Below are 18,585 nucleotides of genomic sequence, written 5' to 3'. Positions count from 1 at the left end.
ACTATACATGTGTCACACACTGTGCAAGGCAAGTGAGGTCAAGAGACTTATCTTTATGGTATGAAGAATTGTTCTGCAAAGGGAAAATTAACAATGTGGGCATCTTAACAAGATGTCTCAAACTTAAGTTTTATTCACAGATTATTTTTGTTTTTCAGCTGTTCTTGGAGTACACAATTTGCTCAACAATCCCAAGTTTGATGAAGAAACAACCAACACGAAAGGCGGCAAAGGGCCTGTGAGAAGTAAGTTGATGTGAAATCTGTGGTTTTATGAAACCTGGGAGCCTCTGGGTGTTGCTGATAGGAGAGAGGCTTGTTGACTGGGCCCCTGGGGAGTCTGGAATTCTTTTAGGCTTTGAAGGTGGATTTTGTCAGTTCACCAAGGATCACTGGGCTGTGAGTAATCAGATCAGAGTAAGTGGCCAGCACTGGGAGCCCTGTCTGGCAGTGTGACTAGTACCGATCAGTGTGTGTTGCCCAGAACACACTCCTGGTGAAAGTGAAAGTCACTCAGTCATGTCTGACTCTTTGCAACCCCATGAACTATATAGTCCATGGAATTCTCTAGGCCAGAATACTAGAGTAGGTAGCCTTTCCCTTCTCCAGGGAATCTTCCCAACCCAGGGATCGAACCCAGGTCTCTCACATTGCAGGCGGATTCTTTACCAGCTGAGCCAGAAGGGAAACCCAAGAACACTGGAGTGGGTAGCCTATCCCTTCTGCAGGGGATCTTCCCAACCCAGGAATCGAACCATGATCTTCTGCATTGCAGGCAAATTCTCTCCTGATAGGTTCAGTCAAAGGAGGAAATGACAGATAAAAAGGTTTGCTTAGCACAGAAAGGAGAGTTTTATGTCATAATAATGCTTTAATTAGCTATAGTATTTTAGCTACGTTTTCCTTCTCTATTCGAGAAACGTGTTTTTGTCTTAATTATGGATGTTTGTGATTGTTGTTGTTGTTCAGTGGCCAAATCGTGTCTGACTCTTTGCAGCTCCTTGGACTGCAGCATGCCAGGCTTCCCTGTCTTCCAGAGTTTGCTCAAACTCATGTCCATTGAGTCGGCAATGTCATCCAGTCATTTCATCCTCCATTGCCCTCTTTTCTTCTTGCCCTCAATCTTTCCCCGCATCAGGGTCTTTTCCAGTGAGTCAGCTCTTCGTATCAGGTGGTCAAAGTATTGGAGCTTCAGCTTCAGCATCAGTCCTTCCAAAGAATATTCAGAGTTGATTTCCTGTAGTATTTTAGATAAATTTCCTTCTCTATTCGAGTGCCTCTTTGTCTCAATAATGGATGTTTGTCATTAGAATTTGAGTACCTACTTCCCCCAGAAAGCATGAAAGACACACTGGTGTGGATTTGCCACAGAACATTCCAGACCACTCTCTTCTTTGTCACCATTTTCTGGAGAAATATACCCTTCATTAGCCTCTCTCACTTACTCATTCATCAGTCATTTACTAAATATTTACTGTCAGGAACGTTCTAGGCTTAGGTACAAAGTTAAAAGAGATGGTGCCTGCCCAGAGGAACTTATCTATCTGTGGGAGGGACGGATCAATAATCAAATAATTTCAGTACAGTGTGATCCAGCTGTTAGGAAAACTCACAGAAGATCACAGCTTTTCTTAATAAAATTATAGTTTATTCTCTCTAATGGTGACTTTGGCAATGCTTTCTAGTCTCAGCAATGTGTCTGCCAACCACCATTTATACTGGGTAATTTACCCAGACGGTGAGCAATATTCCTTTTATTTTCCTTCTGGTTTCTTATGCATACAAATGAAAAATAGTCATCCTTTTAATCTCAGTACCAAAATGTAACATTCTGACAACATGTTATGAAAAAAAAGTCTGGTGCATAGCCTACTGGGCTTTTATACATACACATACACGCATATCATTAACTTTTTAAAATACTATTTTTTTAGAGCAGTTTTGTGTTCATTGCAAAATTGAGAGAAAGGTACAGAGATATGCCGTTCCATATGCACAGCCTCTCCACTTAGCTATATCCTGCACAGAGTGGTGCATTTAATGAACCATTGTAGGTTACACTTAATGAACCTACACTGACACATCATTATCACTCTGAGCCCAAAGTTTACAACAGGGCTCTCTGCTGGGTTTGTACATTCTGTGGGTTTGCACAAATGCACAATGACAGGTTTCCACCACTACAGTATCAGGCAGAGTGGTTTCACTGTCCTGAAACTTCTCTGTGCTCTGCCTGTTCATCTCTCCTTCCCCACTAACCTCTGGCAACTGCTGATCTTTTAACTCTCTCCATCATTATGCCTTTTCCAGAATGTCATATAATTGGAATCATATAGTATGTAGCCTATTCAGACTAGTTTCTTTCACTTAGTGATATGCATTTAAGGTTCCTCTGTGTCTTTTCAAGATTTGATAGAGCCTTTCTTTTTTATTGTAACAGTAACAGTTGATGTACAATATTATATAAGTTATAGGTATACAGCATAGTGATTCAGTTTTTAAAAGTTATACTCCATTAATAGTTATTATATATTATTATGGAGTTGGCTATATTCCCTATGTTATATAATATATCCCCATAGTTTATTTTATTCATAAGAATTTGTACTTCTTAATTCTCTATTAAAATAATTCTCTAATTAAGAGAATTCTTAATTCTCTGTCTTGCTCCTCCCTCCTTTCCTCTCCCCACTGGTAACCACCAGTTTGTTCTCTGTATGTGTGAGTTTACTTACTTTTTGTTATATTCACTAATTTGTTTTTTTAAGATTCACGTATAAGTGACATCTTAAAGTAGTTGTCTTTCTCTGTCTGACTTATTTCACTTAGCATACTACCTTCCAAGTTAATCCATATTGTTGTAAATGGTAAAATTTCATTCTTTATCATGGTTGAGTAGTAGCCCATATTTGTTTGTACATACGTGTATATAGTATACATTCATCTGTTGATATACGTTTAGGCTGCTCCCATATCTTGGCCATTGTAAATAATACTTCTGTGAACATGGGGATGCATGTGTCTTTTCAAATTAGTGTTTTTGCTTATTTTAGACATATGCCCAGGAGTGGAATTGCTAAATCATGTGGCAGTGATAGATCATTTCTTTTTAACACTGAATAATGTTCCATTATTTGGATATACCACAGTTTATCAGATCACCTACTGAAGGACATCTTAGTTGCTTCCAAATTTTGTAAATTAAGAATAAAGCTGCTACAAATATCCATGTTCAGATTTTGGACATAAATTTTAAACTCCTTTGGATAAATATAAAGGAGCACAATTGCTGAATCTTATGGTAAGATGTTTGGTTTTGAATTCCATGAGCAATGAATGAGAATTTCTGTTGCTCCACATCCTCACCAGCATTTGGTTTTGTTGATGTTCCAGATTTTGGTCATTCTAATAGGTGTGTAGTGGTGTGTCACTATTTTAATTTGCATTTCCCTAATAACATATGATGTGGAGCATCTTTTCATATGCTTATTTTTCATTTGTATATCTTCTTTGGTGAGATATCTCTTAACATTTTTGGCTTATTGTTAAAATCATGTTGTTTCCTTATCATTGAGTTTTAAGAGTTTTTGTATATATTGGATAAGTGCTTTATCATATGTATCTTTTTTCTGATTTTTTTAATGAATCAAAGATTTTTTAAATTATATAATATTTTACACTCAGTCACGTCCAACTCTTTGCAAGCCCATGGACTGCAGCACGCCAGGCTTCCCTGTCAATCACCAACTCCCAGAGCTTGCTCAAACTCATGTCCATTGAGTCAGTGATGCCATCCAACCATCTCATCCTCCGTCATCCCCTTCTCCTCCTGTCTTCAATCTTTCCCAGCATCAGGGTCTTTCCCAATGAGTAACTTCTTTATATCAGTGGTCAAAGTATTGGAACTTCAGCTTCAGCATCAGTCCTTCCAATGAATATTCAGGATTGATTTCCTTTAGGATTGACTGGTTTGATCTCCTTGCAGCCCAAGGGACTCTCAAGAGTCTTCTCCAACACCACAGTTCAAAAGCATCAATTCTTCGGCACTCAGGTTTCTTTATAGTCCAACTCTCACATCCATACATGACTACTGGAAAAACCATAGCTTTGACTAGATAGACCTTTGTCGGCAAAATAATGTCTCTGCTTTTTAATATGCTGTCTAGGTTGGTCATAGCTTTTCTTCCGAAGAGCAAGCATCTTTTAATTTCATGGCTTCAGTCACCACCTTCAGTGATTTGGGAGCCCCCCAAAATAAAGTCTGTCACTGTTTCCATTGTTTCCCCATCTATTTGCCATGAAGTGATGAGACCAGATGCCATGATCTTGGTTTTTTGAATGTTGAGTTTTAAGCCAGCTTTTCCACTCTCCTCTTTCACTTTCATCAAGAGGCTCTTTAGTTCCTCTTCACTTTATGCCATAACGGTGGTATCATCTGCATATCTGAGATTATTGATGTTTCTGCTGGCATTCTTGATTCCAGCTTGTGCTTCATCCAGCCCGGCATTCATTCCACATGATGTACTCTGCATATAAGTTAAATAAACAGGGAGGCAATATACAGCCTTGATGTATTCACACACATGATTTCAAATAATCCCATAACAACCCTTTTTTCTGCTATACCAATATAGTGTCCCTCCCCTCCTCCTTCTCCCCACTGGTAACCACTAGTTTTTTCTCTATATCTGTGAGTCTATCAGATGTGTCTTTTGCAAATATTTTCTCCCAGTCTGTGCTTTATCTCCCCATTGCTCTTGAGAGTATTTTCTGCAGAGTATAAATGTTTAATTTGAATGCATGTCAGTTTACCAATTCTTCCTTTTAAGGATTAGGCCTTTAGGGCTGTATGTAAAACTTCATCTTCAAACCCAAGGTCATCTAGATTTTATCCTATGTTATCTCCTAGGAGTTCTGTAGTTTTGCATTTAAATTTAGGTCTATGATCTGTTTTGAGTTAATTTTTGTGAAGAGTGTAAAGTCTGTGTGTGCGTACTAAGTCACTTCAGTCGTGTCCAAGTCTTTGCAACCCTATGGATGGTAGGCAGCCTGCCAGGCTTCTCTGTCCATGGAATTCTCCACAAGAATACTGGAGTGGGTTGTCATGCCCTCCTCCAAGGGATCTTCCCAACCCGTGGATTGAACCAGCTCTTGCATCTGCATTGGCAGGTGGGTTCTTTACCACTAGCACCACCTGGGAAGCCCATAAGGTCTGTATCTTGATTCTTTTATTTTTTCTTTCATGTAGATGTCCAGTTGTTCCAGCACCATTTGTTGAAAAGGCTACTTTTTTCTCCACCATTTTACCTTTGCTGCTTTGTCAAAGATCAATTGATTGTATTTATGTGGGTCTATTTGTGGGCTCTCCATTGTGTTCCACTGATTTATTTGTATATTTTCACCAATATCACTATCTTCCTACCTATAGCTTTAAGTCTTCTTTAAGTTGAATTGCTGGATTTGTTTTTCTCTTTCAATATTGTTCTGGCTATTCTGTGTATTTTTCCGCTTTATATAAATTTTATAATCATTTTTTAATATCTACAAACTAAATTTCTGAGATTTTGATTGGGATTGCATTGCATTTGGGAAGAACTGACATCTTGACAACACTGAATATTTCTGTACATGGAATATCTCTCCTTCCCACTAACAATATATGAAGATGCTTTTTCCTCCACATTGTTGCTGACTGTGAATATTATCTTTTTACATTTTTTGGCAAATCAAACGGTATCTTATTTTTAAATTTCTCGGAATTTAATTACTTTTTATATTTTTTTGGTTGACTGATAGAGATTCCTCTGATCATTAGCTGTTCATTTTCCACTGGGTTATCTTACTGCCTTGTAGAAGCTCTGTGTATATTGAGATATGAACCTTTTGTGTGTTACATACATTGCAAACATTTTCTGTTAACTGCTTTTGAGAATTCTTCCACTTTTCTTTTCTATTCCTTTCTCTTCCTATACCATCCTCAAAATTAAAGCTCCAAGATGGAAATCAGAGGATGGGCCAGGGGAGAATTAAGGTTTAGGAAATAAAGGAACTCATTTTTGTGTGTCTTAGATTCTTTGGTTTGGTTATTATAGTTTGAAAGAGGTCCATATGGAGCAGCTATAACTACCTGTGGATATTCTTTTAGGAGTTTGAGCTTGCTGTAGAGCTTCCTGCACTTTTGGCTCCATGGAGCATCAACCACTGAGACTTCTCATTGCAGCTGAAAACACCAACCTGGGAGGCTATAACTCAGAGCCACACCATTCCTCTGCTTGCTGAGTTGAGAATAAGCTTGCTGTCACTGATATTAGAATATTATTGGAATCACCACATATGAAAACAAGGTCATTTGGGGAGAAGTTGTCTCTGATTTTTATGGGAGAGACCTTACATTTTATTTTTAAAATTTAAACTTGTGTCTTAGATGTGGTCAAAGGTGAAAAGGTCAAGCCAGTATTTGAGGAACCACCCAATCCCACAAATGTGGAAGTAAGTCTACAGCAGATGAAAGCCAATGATCCCAGCTTGCAAGAAGTCAACCTCAACAACATTAAGGTATTTCATTATGATTGCTGTCAGAAACTTGATTTATCGTTCAGTCAGAAAACGTACTGGAGATGACTGCCTGCCTTTATACATGTTCTAAATCCTTTATAGTCGCTGATTTTGAGGCAAAATATCCTATTCAGAAGGAGTGGATTTATTTGCTCAATGCTATGTGGCATCCTGGATGGGAAGGGAATTTGGGGGAGAATGAATACACGTGTATGTATCGCTAAGTCCCTTTGCTGTCCACCTGAAGCTATCACAACATTGTTAATTGGCTGTTCTCTAATATATAAAATAAAAAGTTAAAAAAAATAATAAATGTTTTAAATAAATTAATGAAATAGGTTTAAAAAAAAAGAATTATTTCTAGAATTCTTTGAAAAGAATTACAGTACTTGTGTTAAACAAGTGTTATTAGTTATCTACTACTGAGGAACAAATTACCCCAAAACTTAGAGGCTTAAAACAACAAACAGTTTATTATTTCACATAATTTCTGAGTATCAGGAATCTAAGAGTGGCTTGGCCGGGTAGCTGTGGCTCAGGGTCTCAGATGAGGCTGTAGTAAAGCTGTCGGCCAGAGCCGCAGTCGTCTCAAGGCTTGACCAGGGCTTGGGGCTCCATTTTCAAGATGGCGCACTCATGTGACTGTTGGCAGGAGCCTCAGTTTCCTCAGCACATGGACCTCTTAATAGGGCCGCCAACATATCTTCACGTCATGACAACTTGCTTCCCCCAGAGCAAATGACCCAAGAGAAAAAAAGAGAGTAAACTGAAAGCCACAATGTCTTTTATGACCTATTCTCTGAAGTCACTTCTGCTTTTACAATGTCTTAGCACTCTCAAAGGGAGGAGAAATTGTGTTGTGTGTGAGATGGAGAGAGAGAAAGAATGAGAGAAAACACTAGCTGACACCTTTTGTGTTCCTTCTTATTAGGCCAATTTCTAGCATTTAATAATATCAACTGATTTTTATTGACTACTAGCTATGTGCCATATACGTTGCTAAATACTTGAAATTCATTATCTCATTTAATCCTTAGTGGGACTTTAAAAGACTCCAGTGTCCCCAGTCACAGAGCTGGCCTGTAGTGCTCCATGAACCCATGGTAGCCTCTAGCTGTGCCCCGTACTGCCTGCCTCTCCGGTGCTCAGTACTGTGCTAAGTGCTATGGAAGGGGGAGTAAGATTCATTCAGTCTCGATTCTGAAGAACTTAAATTAGGAGAAAAACACTAGGCGGATAATTATAACGTGATGTGGTAAGCCCCCAAATTCTGCGGAATTGCAGGTAAGGGAAGTTGATTCTGCCTAAGAGAATCAATAAACAAACGAAGTGATATTTCTGCTGGGTCTTGAAAGATGAGTTAGAGCTAGTTTAATTCTAGTCTGGCTAGAATATAGAGAATGAAAGAGAAAAAGAGGGAAGGGTGGTCTGTGCATAATGCGGAGGGTAAACAGAAGTGATGCCCGAGTGTCACACTATGTTAGATTCCCTTAATGGACACTAAGTGGTGCTATTGGCTCTGGATAGGTTGGTTGCTAGAGATGGACGATCGATGTCTTTTAGAGAGGATAAAATCTAAGGTACATCTAAGTCACCAAAATACGAACCTTCAAATTGTGAACTTTCAAAGATGCAAACATACGTGCCAGCCCCTGTATGCCGGCTGTTGTACTGTACTATTGTACTTTTCAAGGTACTGTACTGTAAGATTAAAAACGTTTGTTTTTTGTGTTTGTTTTTTATATATGTATTATTTGTGTGAAAAAGTATTATACACCTGTTACAATACAGTATTATCTAGCTGATTGTGTTAGTTGGGTACCTAGGCTAACTTTGTTGGAGTTACGTACACATTGGACCTGGGAATGTGCTCTCAGAACAAAACTCATGTGTAGGTCGGGGACCTGCTGTTTGTAAAAGCTGTGGGTCCTGAGCTTAGGGTGAAGGTGCTATAGAAGGATTCATCAACAATCTGTGTCTTTCTCATAGAACATTCCAATTCCAACCCTGAAGGAATTTGCAAAGGCTCTGGAGACCAACACTCACGTGAAAAAGTTCAGTCTGGCCGCAACCCGCAGCAATGACCCTGTGGCAATTGTGAGTAGAATCCCTAGAAATACAGCCCTCAGATATTTAATTCAGTAGAAGCTATTTGTAATTTGTTTTATCAATTAACAATGTTCAGATCTGGTCAATGTATTTTCTGTATAATTAATAAACAAAATTAGTTATAATGAGATGGTAAAACAAGAACCCACAAGTCAGGCACTTTGAATTCACTAGAATTTTGTTCACACTACAATTTTAGGAGAAAGATATAAGATTAGATTAGGCATCTAGCTAAATAAATATTTAGATTTTGTTCTATTCTTAGTACAAATTTTCTGAAACGTTTGCACCTGCAGTAGCATTCCGTCACAATAAATGGATATGAGACCCCTCCTCCATGAAAGCCTATAGGAACTCAGCACATAGAAAAAATGTTAACATATATTTCATTTTAATCTTTTAAGTGGATTCAAATGTCTCAAAAATATTTTAAACAACCAAATCTTAAAACATTTTTGTTTGATACTGTTAACCAGAAGATGAAAGAAAACAAAAAGGTCTATTCCTTCTATGCACCTTAGTTGATTCAGGTAAATAAGGAAACCCCTGAGCTGAGCCCAAGTAAATACTACTACTGTTATTACATTAATACTACTGTTCTTCCTCCTATTAATAGCTCACGTTTCTTGAGCAATTAGTAACTGCCAGCTCTGATCCCTGTCCTTTGCTAGGTCATCTCACTGAATCCTCAGGACACACAATGAGGTGTGTACTGTTCTTAGTTCCTACTCTAACAAATGAGCAGTGTGAGGCTCAGAAAGGTTAAGTAACTTTTCCAAAGTAACCCAATCAGCAAAGGACAGAGCCAGGATTCACCACCGGGTCCTGGTTCCACAATCAAAATACCTAACTACCCAGCTATGCTATATTTAAATACATTACCTCACTGTTGTAATGTTTGCTAAACTGTGCCAGTTGTCAGAAGCCTGAGCATTAGGCCACATCAATGGTTCTACAGGATCTGATGCTCAGCACTTGAAAAATAAAAGTTTCTCGACTTGATGATGTGACTTAAAGTAACATGTCTTTTGGAAGATTTAAAATAGCATTAAAAAGGGACAGCAAGAAAGTAATGCTACCCACCATGGTGCTGGTGCAGAGTAGATGTTGAAAACCAAGTATTGAAAAATACTTGTTAAATGAATGAATGGATGTGCCCTCTAACCTCTGAGCAATAGGCAGTATTTCCATGATGACGACAGCAAATGTGATGTAAGCACTCATGTAAGAAAGGGGCTAAGCTACAGAACAATGTTTTCACCAGCAATTATTACATGTCTAAATTTGTAGGTTGAAAGCAGTTTTGAATTTGAAGCCTATCATTGAAATAGAAAAAGAACAGAACTAGATCATTGGCGAGGTAAAGTTAGCAATTTAGGGGTTCTTATCTGTGTATGATTTTGTGTATAATCTCTGCCCTTTACTAGATTTGTTTTCAGTTAAGCAAAAATATTCACAGTGCATTTCGTATGTAAATAACTAAAGGGATAAATAAAGAAATGATTTATAATTTATGTTTAATATAATATTTACAGTAAAATGGCAGGGATGCAACTAGTTCATAGTTTACTGTCAGCACTACTAGTAAATAATCTAATTTCTACTCTAGGTCAAATAGATACCTTGCTAAATGGACTAATATAATATATATATCCATTACATAGCCCAATATGTTAATAATATACATTAACACACATTATATCTATAATATATTTATATTATATATTATTATATAAAATATAATATAGGCCCAAATGTATTAATAATATATTAAAATATATATTATTATATCAAATATAATAATCTGCTTGATATAGTTTTCAATCCAACAACTATGTATTGCATGTACACCTTGTGACAAACACACCATACAACTGCAAAGAATAACTGTTATCCTTTAGAGTGAAAAGAAAAGCCTCTTTCAGCGTTAAACCTGGATGTCTTCACAAGATCCAGCCCTCACCTGCTGACCCCATATGGTTCCCCTTTCAGCTATGCTATCATCAGGAAAGAACTGTTCTATAGGTTGAAGATTGGTTGATTATCCTACAGGCAGCAGAGATATTCAGACTGTGATTATGGCTGAACAACTCAGTGTTGAGAATTACAGATCAGCATTAAAGCAAGAGCTTGGAGACTCTTTTCTATGTAAGGTTCAGAAATAGACTCTACAAAATACTTGTGGGATTATAGTGAATACAGACAAAATATGTGGATGTGAGATGACATTATCCCCATTTTACAGATGTGGCAACTGAGGCTCAGAGTTTGAGTGTCTTAACTAAGATTACCCAGCTTGTGACCAAGACAGGAAGCAAATTTAAGTGATCTGTAGTCAAATTCAGTTTACCATGCTCCAAGTACTTCCATATAATCACACCTATAGCAGGGAGTGTTAATGAAACTTGCCACACTAGTGAATGCCAATGCAGAGAAAAGGTCCAAATATGTTATTTTTAATGCTGTTATTAATAGGGATGCCACATAAAAATCAGAAGTTTAGGACAGCACTATCAAATAAAAATAAAGTGAGAACCACAAATGTAAGCTACACATGGACCTTTAAATTTTCCAGTAACCACATTAAAAAAAAATGGGTGGAATTAAATTTAATAATATATTTTATTTAAACCACCATATCCAAAATACCATCATTTCAAAATGTATATGTAATGAGGTCTCTTGCAGTATTTTTTCCATACTACATCTTTGAAATCCCATGCATTTTAATATTTACACACATCTCAGTTCATAAGAGGCACTTTTCAAGGCCTCCATAGCCACGTGAGTCCTGTGGCTACCGCCTGCGGGGGTACAGATTTGGACAGTGCAGGAAACTGCAATTTCCACACAACACTGTGAAGTACAGAAAGCAAAACCTTCTCTTTAAAAATGTATTTCTACACTATTTATATAACCTTTAAGAAATCTAGTCTTGGTTTCACTAACGTTATTATCCCCAGCACATGTAATAGATGCTCAGATATTTGCTGAACTTCAGTGAACCTGGGCCTGGAGCCCAGGCTTGTGTTTGGCTGGGTCTCTCTTCCCTGTTTTGTTCGGTATAAGAAAAGTGTTTTCTCCAGTTTAAAAGAAATTGGCAAGATCGTGGCTACTTGCCAGTAGGTCCTGCAAGTTTTTTATAAAGGCCTAATTGCTCTGACATTTTGTTATTCTAATAGCAGACGTAAATCCCAAAGCTTGGAGAATCCATAAGGAAAGGCCTGATGCATTCCTTTTTGGGGCTCTAATTAAAATGTGTACATTTATTTCTAATTAAAGACCTAGCACTGAATAAATACACTTTAATTTACATGGTGTACACTAACATCAGTGCAAACCCTTGAGCTTTCCTTGTAGTTCAAACAAGTGCTTGACTAATACACAGGATTATTCTTCTAGTCCAGTGGCTCTCAATTCAGGGTGATTCTGCCCTCCAGGGAACATTTGGCAGTGTCTGGAGATATTTTTGGTTGTCATGACTGGGAGGGTACTGTTGACATTTTGTGGGTCTCAGAGGCTGCTAAACCTCCCACAAGACACAGGATACCTCCCACAACAAAGAATTCTCCAGCCTCAGATGTCGATAGTCTCGAGGTTGGAAAACCTGTTCTTGTCCCAAGTTGAAATCCTTCTCCTCTTCCTTCTTCTTGTCCTTTCTGCCATAAAAACAAAAGAGTTCAGCAGTTCCTTGTTCTTCTCCAGAGAGCAATCACTGTTAGCAGTTTGTTTTCCATTCCTTTCGTTGTTGTCTGTATGATTTCAATTAAAGTGATTTTGAATCCTGGCTGAACATTAGTCACTGAAGAGCTTTTAAAAAATGCAATCGTAAATCAATTACAATAATAAAAAGCAAAACAAAGCAGCTGTCTAGGCCACAGTCTGAGATTCTGATTTAATTCATCTGGTGGGGCCCAAGCACTGGTATATTTTTCTAAAGCGTCCAGGTCATTCTAGTGTGCAACCAGGTAGAAATGCACTAATACATATGCACTTTTATTTTTGATTTATTATCTCAGATAGTTTTTGATTCTCCATTAGGAAATATTGGGCAACTCTATACTCTCTCTCCTTTCTACTTCATCTTCCTTTTCTAGCTCTATATTGTAGTTATTCTATCGTTTCACACCTTTGGGCTTTATATACTTTGTCTCATTATATTCAGTTAGGTGTATAGATTGACACCAAAAAAAAATTAGAACTTATCACTAGCATTTATAATTATCTGGCTGTATAAATATATTAAAGCCTCTGTTCTATGGGCCTTAAAGTCTAGTGACTAATGGCAGTCTGATTCTTGTTTCTTTGTGAGTAGATTACAGTGTTTTTTCTTTCTCTATTTTCTTTCTTTCTTATTTTGAAGTGGGGCAAGGTGGAGAGAGTTGATAACATTTAGAAGTTTTACATATTTCTGTTCTCTGAATATTCTGTGTTCCCTGCATAGCATGCTGACCTGTTTCGTGAACTCAACTTTTCTCTCCTGATGTTGGTTTTCCTGTTAGGTCTAGCAGTCATTGTTTGCCTGTTCATAGTTCCAAATAGAGAACAAAATTGATTTGTGTAAACTGGGACTATTTCCGCTGCAGTTATGTATATCTGGTTCACCAGAAGACCTATCCCTTAAAAGGGAAGCCCCTTTATAATTCTCTATTTGTTACCATCTGGCAGGCCATATATTTTATTTAGTAATTATTGACTCCGCCTCTCCTGCTGAAATATAAGCTCCCTAAAACAGGAATTTTGTTTTCTCTACAGCTAGCACAAAGCAGAAGCCTGACACATAATCTTTTCTAAGTGAATGAGTGAATAAATGAACGAATGAGTGAGTGCTTTTGTAAGCAGGCAGATGAGTTGATGAGCCGCCTTCTCTGTAGTGTGTGTATGAGAAGCTAGCAGGCAACTGGCGAGTCCTCGGCAACTGCTCAAGTTGGGAGGGCTTCCCTCTAGGAGGGACATGGTTCAGTGTATTTCCATCCTGGGCATTGCCATCTCTCCTGTCCCTTCTCCCACTCTGTATCTGGTGGAAGATCTGGGGGTGCCTCCATTTCTGCACTGCTTTACTCTTGGGACCCAGCACCCTCACCGAGCCTCTTCCTGGGAGGCTGATGGCTGTGCAGGCAGTTGCTCTTTTTCAGGGAAGCTTCAGGAAGAGCTGGTGTGCTCTCCACCTGCTCTCGCTGATCCACTTGTTCCTGTTTGTAGTGAGATACCCTAATTGGGGCTTCCCAGGCGGCACAGAACCCATTTGCCAGTGCAGGAGACTTAAGAGACGTGGGTTTGATCCCTGAATCGGGAAGATCCCCTGGAGAAGGGCATGGCAACCCTCTCCAGTATTCTTGCCTGGAGAATTCCATGGACAGAGGCATTTGGAGGGCTACAGTCCATAGGGTCGCAAAGAGTTGGACACGACTGAAACAAGTTAGCACACACGCACACTGTTGGGACTTACCTCGGGCATCTCAGGCAATTTTGTGGTCGTTTCTCCACCAATCTTTCTGTTTTCTGTATTTTAGCAACTCTTCAAGATAACGGCCCTCTGTTTTTGTTTTCTTGCATTGTAGGAGTTCCAGCCACTTAAAAATTATACCTTTTCTTTATGACAGTGGGAAACTTTGGGAATAGAGGGAACAAACAGGTGCATGTGTGCCATCTACTGTCTTAATCTGGGAGTCTTTAGTGATTCTGCCACTCTGGTGATTTTGTTCCAAAAGTTATCTTTGAAAAATCCTGATTTACAGATGACCTGAAATAATACGACTAAATTAGTAGTGCCCAAATGCTAGTCAATGATAAAAATCTTTACCCATTCATAGTAGAAGGATAAAAATGAAATAATTCTGAGATTAATCCTTTCTACATTATTTTTCCTAATGTTAAAATGCCTTTTCTCAAAAAAATTAACAATGATAACAGATGGTTGTGGGTTTTTTAATGTCCTTACCTAATAAAACAAAGTTGTTAATTCTATGTCAGTGTCTTTTTAGGGGGGCTTCCTTAGTGACTCAGTGGTAAAGAACTCACCTGCCAATGCAGGAGACTCAGGTTCAATCCCTGGGTTGGGAAGCTCCCCTGGAGAAGGAAATGGCCACCCAGTCCAGTATTCTTGCCTGGAAAATCCCATGGACAGAGGAACATGGAGGGCTACAGTCCATGGGGTCAAATATCGTTGGACACAACTTAACAACTAAACAACAACAATCTTTTTTTTTTTTAATTTTGCAAGTATGTGGAATTTATAAATCTGAGCTGCTGAACCGAACTATTTTTATTGCATTTTTAAATTATTATCTTTGTTACTTGAAGGTATGATTTAATTAAGGTTTTAAGTACTGTAAAAAAATATTTAATGTGGTGGCGAGAAGTTTGGTAAATAAATCTTTAGAAACCCTAAAGGTTATTTCTTTTTCACATCATAAGGCCTTTGCAGATATGCTAAAAGTAAACAAGACCTTGAAAAGTCTAAACATAGAATCCAATTTCATCACTGGTGCTGGGATCCTGGCCCTTGTAGAAGCACTGAAGGAAAATGACACGTTGATTGAGATCAAGATCGACAACCAGGTGAGTTAACTCACAGGGTACATGTGAAAGGGAGGAGTACCATAATGGAGGGAGTTAAAAGACAAAGTTCTGTGAAAAAGTTTAATTTGATATTCTGGCTTCCTGGTAATTAGGACAGCTTCTGGCCTGTGGAGGGTGAGTGGGAGAACGTTTTAATAATTAAACAAAGTCTAGTGGGGCAGCCTGGGACAGAAAGAGCCAGCCTCCCCCAGCCCTGGGCTGGTCGGGCACCAGAGGAAAGAGAGGAGACCGGCAGAGGTGTTGACAGCAGCTTTGTTTGGCCTTCATCAACCTTGCCTGTTAGTAGGAACCTTGGTGCAGTCCTGCCCCAGTCTTGCTGTTGCCTCTTACTGGGACTATGGAAAAAAAGCAGAGTGGCCACACCCAGAAACAGCCTCCCTGCCCTGGGTTGGAGGCTGTCAGAGCCAGGCAGCAATCCCAGGCTCCTCCTGTCTGGTGCTGACCATAGAGCCTATTTAAAGGAGTTGGGATTCTAGAAGACAGCCTGGTTTAGAGTGACAGGCCACACCCACAGTGTGATCACAGTCTCAGCTCTGCTGCAGCACTTCTTGGGGTCCCGGCAGCCAAAGCAAGCTGCTTTTCCCTGGAGACACCCCCTCCTGTACACTGAAGACCTCTTTTCCCAGCCTCAGCCTACAGAGTCTCTGGAGTTGCTCTACCGGCTTCAGCTGGCTCCTGCCTGCAAGCAACAACTCTCCGTTCTCAGCATGATGTCGTGCCCTGTCCCTTTGGCTGCAGAGATGTGTCTGCCATGGGATTCAGGAAATCTGAAAGGTCTAGACACAATATAGTTGGAATAAAGAACCCTGGAATGGACCAGAAAGAGCGAACAAGGAGACTAGTGCTTCAGGCATCCCCTCTGTGGGGTGATGGGAAGGGCAGTGGGGGGAGTGTCCTCAAATTTCTGGGAAAATCCCTGGTCTAGACCCCACCCGAAACTATCACCTAAGCTTGGAAAGCCATGGCAGACCCATGAATAGCTCTTCTCTCCTTTATTTGGCTCCAGGACACATGGGCTGTTTCAGTGCTATATGAGTACATCCCAAATATTTCTTGAAACATACTTGTACTAAAAATTATTCATTGTCTAGTTGAAATTCAAATTTAATTTGAATTAATTAATTAGAGGTAGGTTAATCTATTCCTAGACTCCTCCTGAGGCTTGTTGCCAGGGGAGCAGGGGAGCCCCACCAAGAGACAGGCACCCTTTCAGTCTCACCCTCCCCAGAGCGCTGCATCATCAAAACATCATCCCTGTGCAGGGATGTGGAGTGAGTCCTTAGGAATGTGCACATGTGGCCGTACCCGCTCAGGAAGCTCACTCCTTGTATCCTGATGTGTGTCCGGCTGCTAGGCAATTAAGAGGGAAGCATGAAGGGGTGGAGAGTAGGAAGACAAGCAAGAGGGAAATAGGAAGGGAGTAAAAAGGAGTGATGGTTCAGGGATGTGTATCAAATAGACTAGTATCAGGAAGAAGTTAAGAGGACTCCTGGTAAATGTTTGCAGGAGAGCTAAGACAGAAGTGAATACCTTGTTCCAAAGCAGGTTTAACTTTCTGTGTTGGTTTAGGCCATTGTGAAACCCCTCATCTGAAATAATGTCCCAGATACTGTTTCTAGTTCCTCTTAAGATGTTTAATACTACTTAGGGTTGCCAGATAAAATATAGTTAAATTGGAATTTCAGGTAAACAAGAGTTTTTAATACAAGTGTGTCCCATGAAATATTTGGGATGTACTCATGCTGAAAAATTGTTATTTTATGAAATTCAAATTTAACCACGTGTCCTGTATTTTTATTTGCTAAATCTAGAAACTTTATACCTAGTAAATGACCTGAAATCCTGAAAATTTAGAGTACCTTTTAAGAGTGCATGTGGGGGTTTCCCTGGTGGCTCAGTGGTAAAGAATCTGCCTGACAATGCAGGAGACACGGGTTCGATCCCTAGTCCAAGAAGAGCCCACTTGCCACGGAACAACTAAGCCCATGTGCCACAGCTACTGACCCTGTGCTCTGGAGCCTGCGAGCCACAACTACGGAGGTCATGTGCCACAGCTGCTGAAGCCTGCACACTCTAGAGCCACTCTAGAATGCTCCACAAGAGAAGCCACTGCAATGAGAAGCCTGTGGACCACAATAGAGAATAGCCCCTCTCTACTCATCACAGAGTAGAGAAAAGCTCACCACTAGAGAAAAGCCCACATCAACAAAGACCCAGCACAGCCGGAATAAATAAATAAATAAATAAAAGGGTTTTTTTAAGTCATGTGAAGAAGACCCTGACATACAATGTCCAAACTTGCACTGAAGCATCGACCTCCACCTCCTCCTTAGTCAGCTCAGAAGGGATTTGTGTCCTTTTTCAACTTTCATTCCCTAATTTGCCTCTGATATGGGTTCTTTTCACTTGTGACAAGAGGATTAAGTTCTAGAGCAACTGGAAAAATTATTTGCTTTATTCCCAGAAGGAGGAAATTCAGAGTCAAAACCTGTCTTCCATCCAAATTTTGTTGTTGACTCAGTGTTCTTGCCTGGAGAATCCCAGGGACGGGGGAGCCTGGTGGGCTGCCGTCTATGGGGTCGCACAAGTCGGACACGACTGAAGCGACTTAGCAGCAGCGGCAGCATAGACTGTTAGAAGCAGACCTCAGTTTCCTTATCTGTATGATGAAGGGTCTGAAATAAAATGATCGCTAAGACAGTGTCTCAGGCAGGAGCAGCAGCTGAGACCAATTTAGCACCATTGCAGCAGACAGCTGCACCAAAGCTAAGGCCTGCAGAGAATCCTGCACTGGGGTGGCTGCCGTGGCTAGGCTCCAGGTAAACAAGCTGTGATTGAATCAGGTGCCCCTGTGAGAAGAACAATCAGTGATGCGTATTAGTGAAACAGATGGGTAACTGCTGAATAAATCTGCGAAGAGAAAAGTGGTCACTTCAAAAAATGTGATCTGAAGAACCATATGCTTAAATTTTGTTTCTTCTTCTTTGTATTTAGTGACTTAAAAAAAGAGAAATATATCCAAATTATAAGAAATTTTGGTGCCCATTTATTGCCCTAGGTTTATATAACACAAAACATCTCAAAAAAGAAAAACAAAAAAAAAAGACTCAGGCTAAGAAAGATGCTCTATGCTGTATTACTTCCTCACCTTCTTATATATGTCCTTTTCCTAATATAATTGTCTTCAGATCTTATGTCCTTTATATACACCATCGCATGCCCAACCTGTGTGTTACCCAAATCTAGGACTCCAGATGCCTAAGCTTTGTGAAAGGAAATAGAGGGACTTTATGTCACCCTCCTTGGTCAGCTACCTCCACCCTTAGCACCTGTGCCGTAC

General features: G+C 39.5%; 1 protein-coding gene and 1 long non-coding RNA gene across 2 annotated transcripts in view; one reads left to right on the top strand and one right to left on the bottom strand.

Moving 5' to 3' along the window:
• TMOD2 (tropomodulin 2) overlaps positions 1-18,585 on the top strand; it is a 56,259-nt gene that overhangs the window by 24,503 nt on the left and 13,171 nt on the right. Inside the window, exons 5-8 of the mRNA XM_055537968.1 lie at positions 159-245; positions 6,424-6,554; positions 8,544-8,651; positions 15,081-15,224. Coding sequence (XP_055393943.1) covers positions 159-245; positions 6,424-6,554; positions 8,544-8,651; positions 15,081-15,224 — 470 coding nt within the window. The remainder of the gene's footprint in view (positions 1-158; positions 246-6,423; positions 6,555-8,543; positions 8,652-15,080; positions 15,225-18,585) is intronic.
• Positions 7,053-14,961, bottom strand: LOC129621470 (uncharacterized). The gene is made up of 3 exons (XR_008699380.1): positions 14,685-14,961; positions 14,113-14,406; positions 7,053-7,273 (listed from the first exon to the last, which is right to left on the bottom strand). It is a non-coding gene; the product is annotated as an uncharacterized LOC129621470 (long non-coding RNA).

Source organism: Bubalus kerabau, chromosome 10, assembly GCF_029407905.1.
Source record: "Bubalus kerabau isolate K-KA32 ecotype Philippines breed swamp buffalo chromosome 10, PCC_UOA_SB_1v2, whole genome shotgun sequence".
NCBI classification, from domain to species: domain Eukaryota; kingdom Metazoa; phylum Chordata; class Mammalia; order Artiodactyla; family Bovidae; genus Bubalus; species Bubalus kerabau.
The sequence above is the reverse complement of the archived record's forward strand: the minus strand, read 5'-3'. Positions and strand labels throughout refer to the sequence as shown.